Source organism: Melozone crissalis, unplaced genomic scaffold (assembly GCF_028551555.1).
Source record: "Melozone crissalis strain CALT ecotype California unplaced genomic scaffold, PUWL_Pcris_2 ptg000004l_1, whole genome shotgun sequence".
NCBI lineage: Eukaryota > Metazoa > Chordata > Aves > Passeriformes > Passerellidae > Melozone > Melozone crissalis.
In genome coordinates this window covers 29,545,362-29,561,741 of record NW_026535782.1, presented here as the reverse complement: position 1 = coordinate 29,561,741, position 16,380 = coordinate 29,545,362, and the positions used below count along the sequence as shown (strand labels likewise).

The following is a 16,380-nucleotide window of genomic DNA, read 5'->3' as shown; positions in this document are numbered from 1 at the left end:
ATAGTAATGGACTTACTTGATATTCTTATGTCTGACCCTCATGGTTACTCTGTTTCTGACAAATTGACTAAATACTAAACATGAGAAAATGAAATACTGGATGCCAGACTGTCTTCTAGCTCACTCAGCAGTGCCTCAACACTGAAGAGTGTTTTATTTCCTACCAGCATGGCCCCTTAGTCACAGTGAGAATTTCCTTTCTTTGAGCATGGTCAGACCTTGCTAGGTCTGCAAAGTTTCTCTCTCTCCATTGGGATCTCTGCTGTTTATTTTTTGTAGTCTGTAGGAAATGTTATCAAAAGACAAAATCTATTAGCTCTGGAGGCTACCCGAGGAGACATGGTAAATAACTCAGCATCATCACACGCAGTTCCAGCAGGGCTGGGAGCAGGACAAGTTGGACAAGAGAGCACAGGCATTTCTTGCAGCAAATGGAGTCAGCCTGCTCTGACTCACAGCCTCTCATCGACTCTGAGAGATCCTCTCCCTTCATGCAACCTCCAATTCAAGAAACAACAGTTGCTAACTTCTGCTTCTCCTAGTGCTCACTTCCCTCAAAGCCTCGCATAAAGTTTTTGCTGTGATGCTTGAGGTCAGACTCTTGGTCTTGCTCACAATGAACACCAACTTGTTCCACAGGAACAGATACTGGCTTTGCTTATGGAGCAGGACTCTGAGATGCACATAAATCATGCACAGTCTGGTCACTCAAGATTCTTTACAAATAAAAAAAAAAGAAAATTAAAAAATGAAAAGCAAAACATCTCAGCAAGTTGCAGCTGCCAGCATGCAGGCTGCAGTACATGGAAAGTACATTTCAAGGGGGGGAAGAGTAACCCTTGTATTCTCTGACCTGGGGTGGAGGTCATTTTCAGTCACCTCACAGTACAGGCAGTTTGGGCCCAGCGGCATGTCACCCAGTGTCTGTGCCAGCAGCTCGGCGGGATCTCTGTCACCCCAGCGAGGACACAGCCCACCGTGCTCACTGCACAGCGCCTGTGCAGCAGGGCTCCTGGGAGCTGCCTCCGCCGAGCTCGCTGGGCCTCATTCCTGGGGCTCCATCCCTGGTGCGTGTGAAAAGGTCGCTCCCGTGCTGCCTGGCATTCCTGTGGGCAGCGAGTAGGTGACTTGGTATTGGGTTAATAACGAGCCGGGGATAAGCCCACATCTCCCGCTAGGCACAGGGAGCCCTGCGCATCATCCTGAAACCGACAGAGCCAGAGTGCAACAGCCCTGGGAAACTGGGACGCTTACAGAAAGCAGCTGAAGCCTCGGGCAGTTTTCTCCAGCATGCTGTAGACAGCGCTAATTGCCGGCCTCTTGTGAAAATATTGTGGCCCCTCCTCATCAGTCCCCGCTGGAGCAGTGGTTCAGCGGGAGCCGCGGTGCCGACTCCCCGAGGCTCCCACGAGGCGGGCACAGGCTCCTGCCTGCGCCCGCTCCTCACGTCCTGCGAAACCTCTTTCCCGACCCCTGCATCCTTTCCCTGTGCTCTGGGGAAACACGATCACGGAGCCGGCAGGTACGTCAAGCAAAACCCCAAAACTGGGTGAAACCACAAGCTGGGGTGCGGCGGTCGGAGGCTGCAGCTGGGCCTTGTCCTGCTGCCCCCGGGGCGGCCCCGGCAGCGCCCCGCGTCCCTCGCCCCGGCCGGCCCAGCGCGGGTAGCGGGGCCCGGCCCCTCTGGCTCCGCCCCGGCGCTTTAAGGCGCCGCGGGGCCGCGCCGGGCTGAGACGCGCCGAGCCGAGCCGAGCGGAGGTGAGTGCCGGGGCAGGGGGGCCGGAGCGGACCCCGGTAGGGCTCGGGGGTGGTGAGAGGCACACGGCCAGCCGGGGCCGGAGAGGTGGCGGGGGCGATGCTCACCCGCTCCGCTGCTCTAATGATGGAGCTGCCACGCACCGGGCTTCCCCGACAAAGCCGTCTAGGATAACCGGATAGCCTGGAATTCCTGTGAGTCTGTCTTGCGGCTGGCTTAGGTCTCTTGAATCTGAGCCGCTGTTGGCAAACGGGTCGGAAAGGACTTGGCGGCTGCCGGGGCTTGTCCCGTGGATGCGTGCTGGGTACGAGCAGCTGCCATCAAGCCGCAGCAGACAGCCAGAATTATTGGTGTTGGCAGTGAGATCACCTGGATGTTTAATTGCTGCTTTTGAGCTCCCCGGAGGCCTGCGGGAACCAGCCGGAGAGTCCCGAGGGAGCAGGGCAGGCTTGAGGCGGGGCTGGCGGTCTGAGCCCGCTCCCCACGGCGCTCGGGAGGGAGCCCTGGGCAGCAGCAGGCTCCGGGCACAGCTGTGAGGAGAGGGCCGGGCCGGTGCGCTGTCCCGGGGCGCGGCTGCGAGGAGCGGTGCGCTGTCCCGGGACACAGCTGCTGCCGGGCACCAGCCCTCGCCCCCGAGGCGCCTCCTGAGCACCGCTGCCAGGAGGCAGCTCCTGCCGTTGAGTAACTGAGGAAATATTGCCGTTCTTCCCACGCAAGCGTCATAGGAACATCATGGGGAGGATAAATGGAAATACTTTCCCTGGAAGAAAATACGGTTACCTTGACCTACCAACTTCAGTTCCTTTTTATTTTTCATTTAATGAATTCCCAAAGCCCTTATCAGAAGTTTTGAGTTAGCTAATGGTTGTCGGGTCGTCTAGTATTCTGTCTCTCTCGGGGAAGAAAGGGTGGAGCTGCACCCTGTCTTGCCCAACATTTCATGTGAAATCTGGGGCAAAGCTGGGGAAACCTGATTCAGGTCCTCAGCTGTAGTGTGCATGGAAACTAAATTATTGTTTGCTAACAAAACGATTAAGGTAATGCAGGCTCATGAAAATGTACAATAGAACATGAGGATGGTGGTGATGAGAGGAAAAGACAGAAGTAGTTCTTGTACCAAATACCATTTACATTTTGGAAAGCAAACAAAGTGGAAAGGAATCTTTTCTCCTTTTCTTTTTTCCCCCCTGTCCGTGCATTCCTTTTCCAGAGCGTTGTGCGGCCTATATTCTCTTTAGCTAAGGACGCTCTTTGCTCTGATTGATGTCAGCTGCTGTGCGGTAGCACAGCCAAGCACTTGGATAAAAGAAATGGAATCTTGATTTTCAGACTGTACAGTTGTGCCAAGAATGACAAAAGCAAAGTGGGAAATGTCATAAAACTAATTTTATGAGCTAGGTCAGGGTATTAGTGCTAAACCATGGAGCAGTAATGCTGCTAATCCCATGGAAGTATTAAACAAAGGGCTTTCTCAGTAATTGGTGTCAGTGTGCAAATGGCACTGCTCAGCCACTCCGAGCAAGGTTCCTAAGCTGTTGCTTAGGAATGTACCCGAGGTGCCCCAATTTAGGTTAATAAACTAATCTCATTTTCCCACATGCCATGAATGGCTGTCTGCCTGTCTTGGACAAAGGTCTTGTAGCAGCTACCTGGCAGCATGTCTCACTTGGGAACCACACGTCCTACCTTGCACTGCTGAACTGCTGCTGCCCATGCTGCTGGGGTGGGAGGCTTGTTTCACCAGGCAAGATGGGTCACATAATTCAGATTTAGCCAAAACTGCTGCTCTCAGTTGTGATTTGGGAGTCTGATGAGGTAGACCTTGCCTGGGGTACAAGGCAGCTCGCTCTGCGCTGAGGCCTGTCCCACCCTTTGGGAGAAAAGAGCTCTTCAAGCAAAGTGCTCCTCTCTGGCTCCCTGGGGTGGCACTTCCAGCTCCTCTCTGTTGACAAGAGAGGCAACTGGAGATTGGTAGTCCTCTGCTCCTGGCTCAGAGGGATGAGCGCAGAGTTAACTGAAGGCAGCAGGCTCTGGGCTTTGTGTGGGGATGATGTTGTGTGTATCTTCTCCTTGTCAGGCCTAGGAGAGCTTCTCAGGGCAACTAAAGGTGAGTTTTGCAGAGAAAAGTCAGAAGCTCCCAAGAAATTCCTTCCCAGCCTCCCTCCCTGATGGCTGACGTGTGCTGCTGTGGGAACTCTGCAGGGAGGGAATGCTCTTGCTGGTGGGGGAGGAGGATGGCAGGAGGTGCCTTTGGGCACCTTCCAGTGGGCAAACCATGGTCCTTGTCCAAAAGCCCTGTGTGAAATGAGGATCAGTAAGGAGCACTGGGGTGGTGAGTGCTGAGCAGCTCTGCTGGGTTAAGCTCCTGGAGGCAGTAGCCCTGTCCGGCTGCTGCTGGCCTCTATGCTGGTGGGAGGTGGTGGTGCTGAGCTGAGCCTTCAGCAAACACAGCTGTGTTAGCTCACGGTAGCGGCAGTGGTGGCAGTAGGAAAGCCCCAGAGATCTCGAGGGTGATGGGCAGGGATCTGCTTTGGAGCTTTAACCCCAGACAGTGAACGGGAGGAGCTGGGGGGGAACCGCTGATGGTGGTGCCAGAGAGTGCAGGGGAGTTTGGGAGGGAGCAGGTCAGCTTGAGATGGGACAGCTACTGCTTCTGGCTTAATGTAAGAGACTGTTCCCAAGGCTACAGGCTGACACAGTAGGTGAGATGCCTGTCCCCAGAGTTTTCTGAGGGTCCATTGCAAGTAATGCATGAGAGGGGGTTTCACTTCCTTTTAAATCAGCTGTGGCTACTTGAGCAGTTGGGTTTGGTTGATATACCGGCCTGGTAAAGGTGCAGTTCATGTAACAGGGATGGAGTCCCTGGAAAATAATCCCCCTTAAACTTCTTTGAAGTGCAGGTGTGATCTCAAAGGAGTTCAGAATGTTCCTACAACCCTAATAAGTGGTTTTCCGGTGAAGTGAACTTTGGCTTGTTCCACATCCCAAATGACAGGCCCTGCAGTAAAACAAAATGCCATTGTTGGCATAACTGGTTTGCTTCTATCAGACAAGAGGCCCAGCATTAGTGAAGCATAGAAACTGAAATTATATCCATCTGGGGGGCCATTCGTTCCAGGTACAGTAAAGCTCTTTTGCATGAAACTGTAATTTGTGCATATCCAATTTATATAACTTTCAAAATCCCCGGGCAGGGACAGAGGACATGGCTCGTGAAGACTGTGTCTCTGTTTTTCTTGCTGTTCAGCAGCAGTGGTCTCTGTTCCCCTTGCCAGTTCGTCTGCTTTTACAAATAGCCGTAGAGAGCCTGCCTAAGCCTTTAAGTCTGGTCTGGCATCTGAAGAGTTGGGAAATTGAACTGGTCCCAAAATCTTCTCACGCAGTGGAGGGTCATGTTTTTAAACAGTTGATGAAATTACAGAGTTGTGCTCTGATGCCACCCAAACTTCACAGATCTGGTTTAAAGGAGCCTGTAAGCCCAGCTGTCCTGGGGCCAGGGTGATGGAGGACACTGCATTTAACAATGTCTCTTAATTGTTAATGCGCATTTAACGATCCCCTCCTCCCCTCCTGCCTGGCTGGGCACACAGAACCACCATGCCGAACTGGGGAGGTGGCAACAAATGCGGAGCCTGTGGCCGCACCGTCTACCATGCTGAGGAGGTGCAGTGCGACGGGAGGAGCTTCCACCGCTGCTGCTTCCTCTGCAGTAAGTATTCTCCTCCAAAACCTCTCCTGCTGTAAATGTGGGGGTCACAGCAGCAGGGGGCTGGTCCACAGGAGGTGTCCCTGACACTGGGAAGGGCAATGGCCAGAGGTGACTTTGTCCATCATGATTCCTGCATCCCCATGTGCTTCCTGGGCTTGGCAGTCCCGAGGGGAGAGCTCACCTCTCAGTGAGAGGTTTTGTCATGTCTCAGAGCAGAGCACATCCATTTGCACTCTTGCCAGGAGTACAAATTTCCTCAGGAGTCTGAGGGATCCTGAGGCTGGAAACCTGGCTTAAGCATGGCTCATGCAGAGGAGGAAGGTCAGTGGCAGAGCTTTGTTTGCACTGATCTGAGCTCAGCTGGGCTTCTCCCCGTGGTCCTGGGGCTGGCAGAGGCTGCAGGAACTGTTATCAAACTGCTGCCCTGGAGTCCTGTGCAGACCAGGACAGCAGTGCACACTAGCACAGCAGAGTTGTTGATGCTTTAGCACAGCCAAAAGCCTAAACTTTCTTGGCACAGAGGCCTGTGGTTTATTTCAGATGAAAGGAGTCCAAAGCATTATTTTCCAGTCCAACCAACAAGCCTAGTGAGGCATTGAAAATTGCTTTCTATGCTGAAAATGCCTCTGCTTAGATGAGGGGAACAAAGGGTCTCTGTGAATTGGAGGCTCCTACTTTGCGAGCAGACAGCCTCTCTGTCTGAATGAGAGAATTTTACCTTATTGCAAACATGAGGTACTGCTTTTCCCCACTTGTTGGTGATTAATACATATGGGCAGAACTAGGGTTTAGCCTTCTTATTTTGGCTGCAGTTACCCTGGGCCTCTCAAACAAGTTTGCTGTTAAGTCTGCTGCCTAGCCTTGGTGTGCTGTGCTGGCGTTGAGAGCCTCGGCACACCTACACTCCTTTCCTTGAGCTCTACAGTGGTCACAAAAAACAAAGATTAGATGCCTCGGCTGCCTCATTTTCAGCCTTTTATGGGAGTTACTATTAAAAGAAACCTGGAACTTGCAGTCAAACAATGGCTCTAGTGTGTCTGAATACATGGTTTTCCTTAGTGCATACTTCTGTTGGGGTTAAAGTCCAAAGGCTTAACAAACATGCATTAATTGATTTACTTATTGGATATTATATAAAAAGAACCTTGGAGCTAATGATTGCCATACACAAAAGTCACCCAGTGTTTTGCAGACATTAAAATCTTTAAACAAAATATTCATTGAGAGTGTTTCTTTTTTTCTCCCCCAAATTCTTTTTCATGGGCATAATGCTGTTGCAGATGGAAAGGGCACGGCAGTTGGCATACAAAAGGAGGTTTAGGAAGGAAATAGTTCTCCTTTCTACTGTAACCTTGAGTAGAGGGCTTGCATTGTGCTGGAGGACAATGTAGGAATGCCAGAAAAGCACAGCCCCTCCAGTGTCAGCTGAGAACCAGCCCCAGCTCTGCCCTGAAGCAGTATTGGGAGGGTGAGGGAGGTGGGAAACCTTGAAGATTCGGGTTTTTTCCCAGCCCCACCCTGGCCAAAAGGGCAGAGCAGGGGCTCTTCTGTACTGATAGGCTTTGGCTTCATGCTGTATGGCATCTGTCAAGGGAAACTGCAGACTGCCCTCTCTGGGTTTCTGAGCAGCCTCGTTCATCAAACCACGGCAAGTTTCCAGGCTTTAAATGTCACGGTCATGAAGAGGTGGGAGGGAATAGAGCCCTTTATGGGGCTAAGCATAATTCACAAATTCAAACAGCAACTTGCTCCCTCTAATCTCTGGTGGTCCCACTGCCTAATGGGAAGAATTTTGGACAGGGAAAACCATAACATCACTTCTCACTTGATTTTTGGCTTACCATGTGTGCTGATGGAAATAGTCCCTTAAGGCAGTTTAATTATTTTGTTTTTTTACCTCCAGTGGTCTGCCGGAAAAACTTGGACAGCACAACTGTAGCAATTCATGATGCTGAGGTTTACTGCAAATCTTGCTATGGGAAAAAGTATGGCCCAAAAGGTTATGGATATGGCCAAGGGGCAGGCACGCTGAACATGGACAGGGGAGAGAGACTAGGCATCAAGCCTGAGAGGTGAGTGAACTGAGTTGGGGGTGCATGGCCTTCAGTACTACTTTCAGAGAAGTCTTTCAGGCTGGATTTTGTTTATCTTCATGTTGGGAATAGAAACGCTACAAAATACCCCAGTCTAGTTGAATGCAGGGCATTGAACCTGCATTGCATGAAGCTCTCACTGGTGACTGTGTGAGTCAGAACAGTAGAAGCAGGAGTTAGTGCAAGCAAGGACACACTCATTTTATGAATGAGCCATAGGGGATTGGATTATGGAGCTGCTGATGGCATTGCACGAGCTCGCAGAGGTGAATGTGGGTCTCACATTGCTCTACCGTTCTACAGATTCTTGCAGGGATGGATTTGGACAACTGAGAATCTGGGCTACAAGCAGAATGAATTTTGAACTGGCAAATGAAGAACCATTTGTGCTTAATTATAACCAAAACCAAAAGTCACATTAAATAGTAAACATTCCTAATCTGATTAAGTTCTTGCTGTAAAGTAGAGCATTAGGAATGCCAGAAAAGCACAGCTTTTCTGTGGAAAGAAGCTGAGGTATGTCTCACAACGTGCTTCATGCAAGTTCCCAAATGACTGCTTAATATTTATATGATGTATGCTCTGCAGCCAGGTTCAGTGATCTATTCAGGTTCCTGATTATAATCAGTGGACAGGAACTTAATAGAATTATTTGTATCTTACTGTCTGAAAAATCCATGTTCTGATGGAGTTCAGTTCTTCTAGTTAAGTGAAAAAAGGAAGGCTCTGAAGAAATTAGCCTTTACAGTACCTTCTTTTTATCCTTTAAAGCACGGCCTTTCTCTTGTTGTTGTGGCTTTGGTTTTTTCCCTACCAAGTGTAATTGGATAGCCTTTCTGGTAACTTAATTCTCCAGTTTTGCAGCAGTACTGTATTCTGTACCTTGTGCTGGGTGCTGGTCTGTTCATGTTGCTAAGCAGAGCAAGAGACCATTTGAGTAAGAGTAGAGAAAACAAATGTCCTGTTTCTTTCAGCACTCCTTCTCCTCACCGGCCCACCACAAATCCAAACCCTTCCAAGTTCGCTCAGAAGTTTGGAGGGACAGAGAAATGCTCCAGGTGTGGTGATTCTGTTTATGCAGCAGAGAAAGTAATAGGAGCTGGAAAGGTAAGGAACTGCATGTGTCGTTTTGTACCTGCTATGTGGACTTTAAATTGGGCAAGGTGTGTGACGTCAGTCCCAGCAGGGAACCAACTGCAGGGCAGTTACCTTAAAACTGCATTTCTTTGCACTGGAAATAATCAAATTAATCAACTTAATTGAAAAAAAAGCATTTGAAATGCAGGGTGATGAGTGACCACCTCAGAGGTGAAGATTTAATATTGTCTCATGTTTAAGACTTGAAGAAAACTACAGAAGCCCCTCACCCAGAAGAGGAAACAATCTTTAGGCGTGCAGCTTGTGAGGGAGGCCGAATGTTTCATCTAAAGAATGTTTCATCTGAAGGGGGATGGTCTCTGAAAATACCATGTTAAACTGCATATCAGTCTGCCTGGTGTCTGGCTTACTTGCTACAGAGAGCCAAGATTGCTCTGAATTGATCACAGCAAGCCCAAACTTTCAGAGTGCTGCTCTGAGCAGAATGTTGGGTGGAATCTGGGGCTTTGTGCTGCTCACAGAAATGCAGATGCTCTTGTCTGCTGCTGGTGCACTTCAGCTGCTTTTCATTGCACCAGTCTCTAACCAATAGTGATGCAGATATCTTCAGTTAATGTGTTTTTTTTACCAACTTGGGCATTCTGTGTATTAATACTACTGTCTTTATTTTTTCTCTAGCCATGGCACAAGAACTGCTTCCGATGTGCCAAGTGTGGAAAAAGCCTAGAATCTACAACCCTAACTGAAAAAGAGGGAGAAATCTATTGTAAAGGTGAGAAAAGAAGCAAAGAGCATTTGTTTATGGTTCAAGATGCCTTACAAGGACAAATAGTCAATGTCTTGCTGATATAAGAAACATTCAGCTTACAGTTACATGGAAGTGCTCTGTAAGTCATAGGAATAGAGTAAAAAATGGAATGGATATTACTGAAGCTGCTGATGTAATTGACATCTGCATCAAGTAAAACATCACATAGTGAGAAATGCAGCAGCAGCCTTGCCCTGCGCCTGATCAGAGTAAGGAAACAAGCCAGCAAGCATTGTGCTCTGCCTTCTTGAGTGGTTGTGGATGTAAACTTGATCCACACAGTGGTTTGATGACAACAAATGACTTAACAGATACCAAGCCACAGACTGGACCTGTCAATTGCTCTCACAGAGTGGGCTAGGAGCTACACAGATGGAACAGTCCTGATTACTGAGTTCAGTCCTGTTAGTTATGCAGCTTAACAAAATGTTTCTAAGTGTTGCTTCCCAGGGGGATATTCTAGTGATTAAGGAGAAGCCACTGAGAGGCTTAGCCCAGACAGTGCTGTTCTTAATTAATGTGCCAGAAGACTCAGCTACTGTGTGTTCATCTTTCTCACAGGTTGTTACGCGAAGAACTTTGGCCCCAAGGGATTTGGGTATGGCCAGGGAGCAGGTGCCCTTGTTCATGCCCAGTGAGGGGGCTAAAAACGCCTTCCAGTTCTGCTGAGATCCTGCCAGAAGGAGCAAGAGTTTTCCAAATGTTACTAACTACTGTGAAACAGATTCTAGTTACTGTAGTGTACCTTCAGCCAATGATTTTAAAAACAAACACACACGCTGCTTTTTTTCTTGCCTTGTGTATCACACTGTAACACTTTTAATACTGAGTACCAATTCAATAAAGCTTTGCTTGTTGATATACCCTAACTCTAAGCGTTGCCTACTTTGTCAGCAATAAAAGTGAGGGGAGTGTTACTGGGTACTTCAGGGGTGGAAGAATGATGCTTTACAGACTTGATGCACAGCTCTGCTGAAAGCTGGACATATGCAGTTATGGCCTTCAGAGCTGAATAACTCTCCTCCAGCATCACACCATAATATACGTGTGTGCAAGGCAAAGAGCTGCTTGCTGCACAAAAGTAGTAAATCTTAATCTACTGCTCTCTAGGGTGACACAGCTCTGAAAGTGATAGATAAGGGGTACCTGTGTGCCTAAATGGCTGCCTGTCTCTAGCACAGAGTCTCTAGTAAATGAAAACCAAACCGTAATATTCTGGGGGACTGAGCGTGCTTTGGTATTGAGGTACTGTTATGCACAGAACTTACTGTGCAGGAATACTCCACCAAGACAGCCGCAGATTAAGAAGTTAGGTAAAGATAGGAAAAGAACTTTGAAACTCTTGTCTAGTTCGAGAAACAAGCTGATACTTCTTTGGGATAAAAGAACCTTCACAACACTGAATTTATGGAAACACATATAACTGGGACTGCTGCAATGAAACACTAAGCAATTGTGTCAGCGTGGTCTAAAGCAGTTTCAAGCAACATCTATGACTATGGTCTGAGGCAGTGAAGCAGTTCAAGCCAAAAGCCTAATTAGAAAAATATGTACTACTCAAAATAATACACAAAGAGTATTTTGTACAGGTTATAAAGGAACCATGCAGATAGGAGGAAAAACAAGCCAGCTCAGTGACCCAATAACTTGTCCAGTTCACAGAGCAGGAAAGATTAGAGCTGAAAAAGACAACAATAACTCTGAAGCAGCACATTTCAGGTGGGAGTGAGACAGTAAACAACAGCACAGCCTAGGAAACCTAGGAAAAACTCTCAGTCCTGCTACTCATACCATGGACATTGCTTTCATAGCAAGGAAGTCTGATTTTACTAAAAGGCAGCTAATGGGAGGTGCAAGGCACTGAGCTCTAGTAGAAGCATAATGAGGGTGCAGAGGGCTGGCTTCTTTCCAAAAAACCCCAAACCCAGGAGCCAGCTTTCAAATCATCAAGACTCCCAAACACAGCAATTCCTCTGGTGGAGAACTGCAAATCTTGGATGGAGATCTTCAGCACAGGTTGAAAGTCTTCCCTGGTCTTTTCCTGACAAGCTAATGGATGGTCAGCCCAGACACAGCCTCACCAGGAACACTGCTTGGGGAAGGGGTGAACACCACCACCAATTCTCAATGCCAATAGCAAAACAAGACTCAGCGGAAAAACACTTTTTTCTTCCCATTAGATGTGCTCCTAAGTCCTAGCCTTACACTTTAATACACCTTGCTGGTTATAAATATCCTGATTAGATTTGAACATGGATTGTTACCTTGTTTCTGCTCAAACTCTAACCTTTAGTGTGGATCAGAATAGCCAAGGTAGTCTGTGTCCTGCAAGTGCCACTCAGAAGCACACATCTTGGTGACACATCCTAGCCCTATGTAGATGCCTGGCTGACCCTCAGAATACCTCAAATGACATTATTATAATGTCATATATGAAAGGACATTAGGCCACATGAAGCATTACCTAGATGGAGTTCTCCCTTAAGAAAGCATGCTTGCCAGCATGCTTCACTCAAAAGACAGGAATACTTAATTTAGTGAATGCTAACTTTAATTGGTAGTGCAAAGGTGTAATTTACCACAGTGTAGTAACTCACAGGATTTCACATCTGTTCAGATTTGGGTGCATGCCATCTGTAAGACACCTGTGCCTCTTTCCAGAAAGGCTTCTGAAACTGGACACAAACTACACTGCATGAAATCACACCCCAAGTCAATACAAACACTGCATCTAAGAGTCAATATTTATTTGATTAATAACTTACAAAATTTAACAGATTTAATTTACGTAAGGAGAGCTAGTTTATTAAACATTTTACAGATTTTTTTTGTTCACAATGTAATACACATCAAGATCTTGACAGTATTAAAATAATACTTGGCACAGTTATAAATAATATACAAAAAAATCCACAGCTTAAAATGTAGTGATGCTGTTTTACACATTAATTGAAAAAAAATCTGGTGGACATCAAAGAATACAAAAACCTGCAAAGAAACAGCACATGTTTAGGGCCAAGACAAAATTCCTATTTATTCTACCTATGTCAGATTAAGTTGGTCTGATCTGCTGTTGGTCTAGATCAGCTTAAGTTTCAGAAGCAATGCAGTTTTGGTTCAACAAGTGAATTTTAAGTTTGATAACTTGACAGAAAAAATGCTGCATAGTTGGCTCCCCCCTGCTTGCTTTATGATTTCACATCAACAATTCAGTGTTACTCAAGACAAGTTACATTTTGCACTGGAAACTTCATACATCCCAAATCCATATATGCATGTTAATTTTCACAACTACCTATTATCGCTCAGATTCTGCAGGTCTCAACAAATCTGTCACCAGAGAGCTACTGACATGGAAATAGTGCAGAACTTCCTACGTGCTACCAAGGATCACCTCTTCTTTTGCAAACATTTTTGACATGGAGTGCATGATACAATTCATGGTATTTAATGCTACTGGGCAAATGTGACCAAAACTTGCATCATGCACTGAACTGGGTGATATTTTATAAAGTGTGTTGAAGCTCCTCAAGCCAACCAACCCCCAACTAAAATGTGAAAAAAGAAATTAATGAAAAAATATGCAGAACATCATTGGTGATCAAAACAAACCATAGTGTAAAGCTTTCATGCTTTTTTCTGATTAGAAAAAAAAAAATGAATAACTGAAGTCAACTGTTTTCACAGAAATAGAGCATGTTTTTGTTAGGATTACAAATTTTGTCTGACAACAGTAGCCAAAGCTTCTTCACCCCTATACCCAAACCTCTCCTGCTAAAAGTGTCCAAGACAACATTGATTTTTCCAGTATTAAACATTCAAGGACTCTGATGCTGCACTTCTGTAAATCCTGATATCTGGTACTTGCAAACTAAGTGTGTGTCTTGAGATCAATGAACAACTACAGAAAAAATGTTTACTTGCAAATACTGAACATCAACTATTTACAGTTTCACTGCTCCTCCTACTAAGGCAAGGGCCGGGAATACCACTAGATTGCTTTATTATCTGTAATCTGCATATTACAGAAAACGCTAATTTTGCCAAGCATCAAACATGCAGTGAATTTGCAGGGCATAATGCCTATTAACAGCAATATTTAACATCACTAAAAGCTCATTAGATATCTTCCTATACTTTTTTGGTTGAATAAAATGAAAATGAGCAGCTTTAAACACACTAAACACACACTCACAGAGAGAAAACTATTTGATAAATTATTTATATACAGATACACATTCTTTACACTGGTCTCAGACATCTGCTTTCAGGACCCTCCCCAAACTCCCCTCACAGGTTCCTTGAACCACTGGGTTGCTACAGCACTTAGAAGAGAACTAAACTGATTCTCAGTCTCTCTGTAAACAATAGTTAAGGAAGCAGTGAACAATTCACTATGAGTATATGAAAACACCATAACAAAAATCAGTGCATCACATTCAAGAAAAGCCCCTTTGGAATGCAATTTCAGATCATTCCTTACCTTCCAAACACATCTGTAGCATGAGAACTTAAAAACAGAAATTAAGGGTGATTTCCACGTGCCAATGCACCATCTTCCTCAGAACACTGCTCTGTGTTTTCTGTGCGCACGTGCCATTATGGGGATTCTTAACATTTTGTTTTTGTTAAAGTTTGGGTTCCATTATTTCACATCCAAATGAAATAAGCATTTCAGGCAACTTTGGGTTCTTCTTCTCCAATTGCATTCAATTTTAAACTATCTTGTCTTTTAATAACTGAGACTTTTGCTTTTACATCTGTGGTATCCCCCATGTAATTTCTCTTCCAATGTGTCTCCAAATACACTACACTGTACTGTATGAGGACCAAACCTAATACTAAAACATTGCTAGTTTGTAAGTTGCTTATACAATTACTTCAAAGATAATTATTTTTTCCCCACTTTTTTTCCCTGAACATTATATACTGTAAACTAATTTTACAGGTGTATCATGCATTTAGGCAGGGCTTTAACTTTGACAGAAAAGCTTTCCTTATTGGCGCAGCTGTTTATTTCAGACTACATTATTTCAGAACAGGGTTGTTACAAGTATTTAGTTGTACCACTAACTGGTGGCAAAAACAATCACCAAAAAACGTGGGCAACATATTTTTACTCAACATTACCTGACGTGCCCGACTGCTATAACTTAACATGTTACAGGGGATCCCCACCACAGCATGTTTATAACAGTACTGAAAAGCACATTTTTCAATGTACATCTTACTACAGAAAATCTGTATTAAAAAAATCACATTACAGGAACTACAACATAGCGATCAGTGAACTCTGTATCATGAAATTTAGTTTTATGTTCTAGATTCTTGTTTCAGTGGAATAATTGATATTGGGATACAAATTTTTCTGCTCAGCACAATATAACTATTTATGTCAATACTTCAATAATCTCATGCTCCATTGTGAAAGACATTAAATAAAAAACCCGATAACAAATACTGTGAATATGTTGTCATGAATAATTCTCATGTTAAGAACTGTTAAAATCCCTTTTTGATCCTCCTCCTCTTCCTTATCAGGTTTGGCAGTTTATTCTGTCCATTTTTACTTTTGTTAATAAAATTCTGATGAAGAGAAGGTACCTTTATGATTCATCATCAGCCCTACACATAGCATGCTACTCTTCAAGGGATGCGGAGTCGAGAGAGAGAGAGGGAAAATTTTCCAGGCACCACTCAGGATGATATGCTCACAGGATGAAGGTGGTGCTACACTAGCTGGTAGCCTGATCCTGAAGTTTGGTCATATTCTATTGTATACTGCCTTGTCCAGTCCACAATAACAGGCCGAAAAAGACCACAGCATCTGAATTCAAAGAAGTCTATAATGTTCCTTATGCATCCATGGCTAAAAACAAAAGAAAAACACACATTAGCAAGCAATGTCATTGCTCATCTAACAAAGTACACAATCTTTTGCCTACCTACAAATTTGATTCTCCACCCTTAAAGTTTCTAACTTTAGAAAACGAGCTCTGTTCAGAATTTTTCTCATACTTGATCAGCAAGTTGATGAGTAAGTTCTGAAATAAGAAGTGGTCACCAGACTGGTAAATGTTTGATCCTTGGGCATAATCAAGACACCAACTTTCTTCCACTGTCCACCAAAACATGTTTTTAGCAGTCCATCACCATGTAGCACAACCTTAAAACAGATCCTGTTTTAAGAGGACAGTTGCATTGTACAGATGGATGCAAAACAAAATGGCATGAAATGAATGTCTTCCTAGAATAAATTCCATATTTATTGGTATCTGTTTCTGCATACATACTGGTTCACCAGCTGCAGGTCTAGAATCAACCAGGTCCCTTGACAACACAAAATTAAGAAAACATGATCTGAATTAAATGAACAATTCAAACACTATCTGTGGTTGAATCAATTAACTGTCAAATATTTAAGAAAGCTACATAAAAACTCCCAACATACTGGGAATTTTTAACTTAATTAGACATGGGCTGAATAGATCATAGTTTTCTGGAAGAGAAGCTCATGTAATGATATATGAGAGAGCAGGTCTAAGCAAAAAGGAGATGAAACTATATGATGTCAATGCTTCATATGACAGGTGATGCCAAGTCAGTTATTTCAGACATCTGGTGTTATTTTCAGGTGTAATTTTTATAATAGCAGCTATTTCAGTTAAAATGGTTTGTGAATGTGACAGCAGTTTGGGATCAAACCAGCACTTTTTTCTTATCCTACGCACCACCCTGTGTTTTCCAGGCAAATTATTTGGTTTTGTTACAGCTCTAATCTGTAGGAACACTGCAACTACAAGAAATGCTTGTCTGCTTCTCACAAGTTTTCTACGAAGAGATATTAAAAAAAGACCACACAAACTCCTAACACAGAAATCCATCTGCTACAGAACAGAATCACGGCATGGGCAGG

The 16,380-nt window shown here is 45.0% G+C and overlaps 2 protein-coding genes across 2 annotated transcripts in view; one reads left to right on the top strand and one right to left on the bottom strand.

The window, feature by feature from the left end:
• The first annotated feature begins 1,730 nt into the window (after positions 1 to 1,730).
• On the top strand, positions 1,731 to 10,333 carry CSRP2 (cysteine and glycine rich protein 2). Its single transcript, XM_054272322.1, has 6 exons — positions 1,731 to 1,758; positions 5,347 to 5,465; positions 7,369 to 7,537; positions 8,533 to 8,665; positions 9,335 to 9,428; positions 10,026 to 10,333. The coding sequence occupies exons 2-6, from the start codon at positions 5,354 to 5,356 to the stop codon at positions 10,100 to 10,102; spliced, it is 585 nt and encodes a 194-aa protein (XP_054128297.1). The 5' UTR covers positions 1,731 to 1,758; positions 5,347 to 5,353; the 3' UTR covers positions 10,103 to 10,333.
• Positions 10,334 to 12,242: 1,909 nt separating this feature from the next.
• The window catches only part of ZDHHC17 (zinc finger DHHC-type palmitoyltransferase 17), a 65,273-nt gene continuing 61,135 nt past the window's right edge, over positions 12,243 to 16,380 (bottom strand). Inside the window, exon 17 of the mRNA XM_054272312.1 lies at positions 12,243 to 15,333. Coding sequence (XP_054128287.1) covers positions 15,195 to 15,333 — 139 coding nt within the window. The 3' untranslated portion in view covers positions 12,243 to 15,194. The remainder of the gene's footprint in view (positions 15,334 to 16,380) is intronic.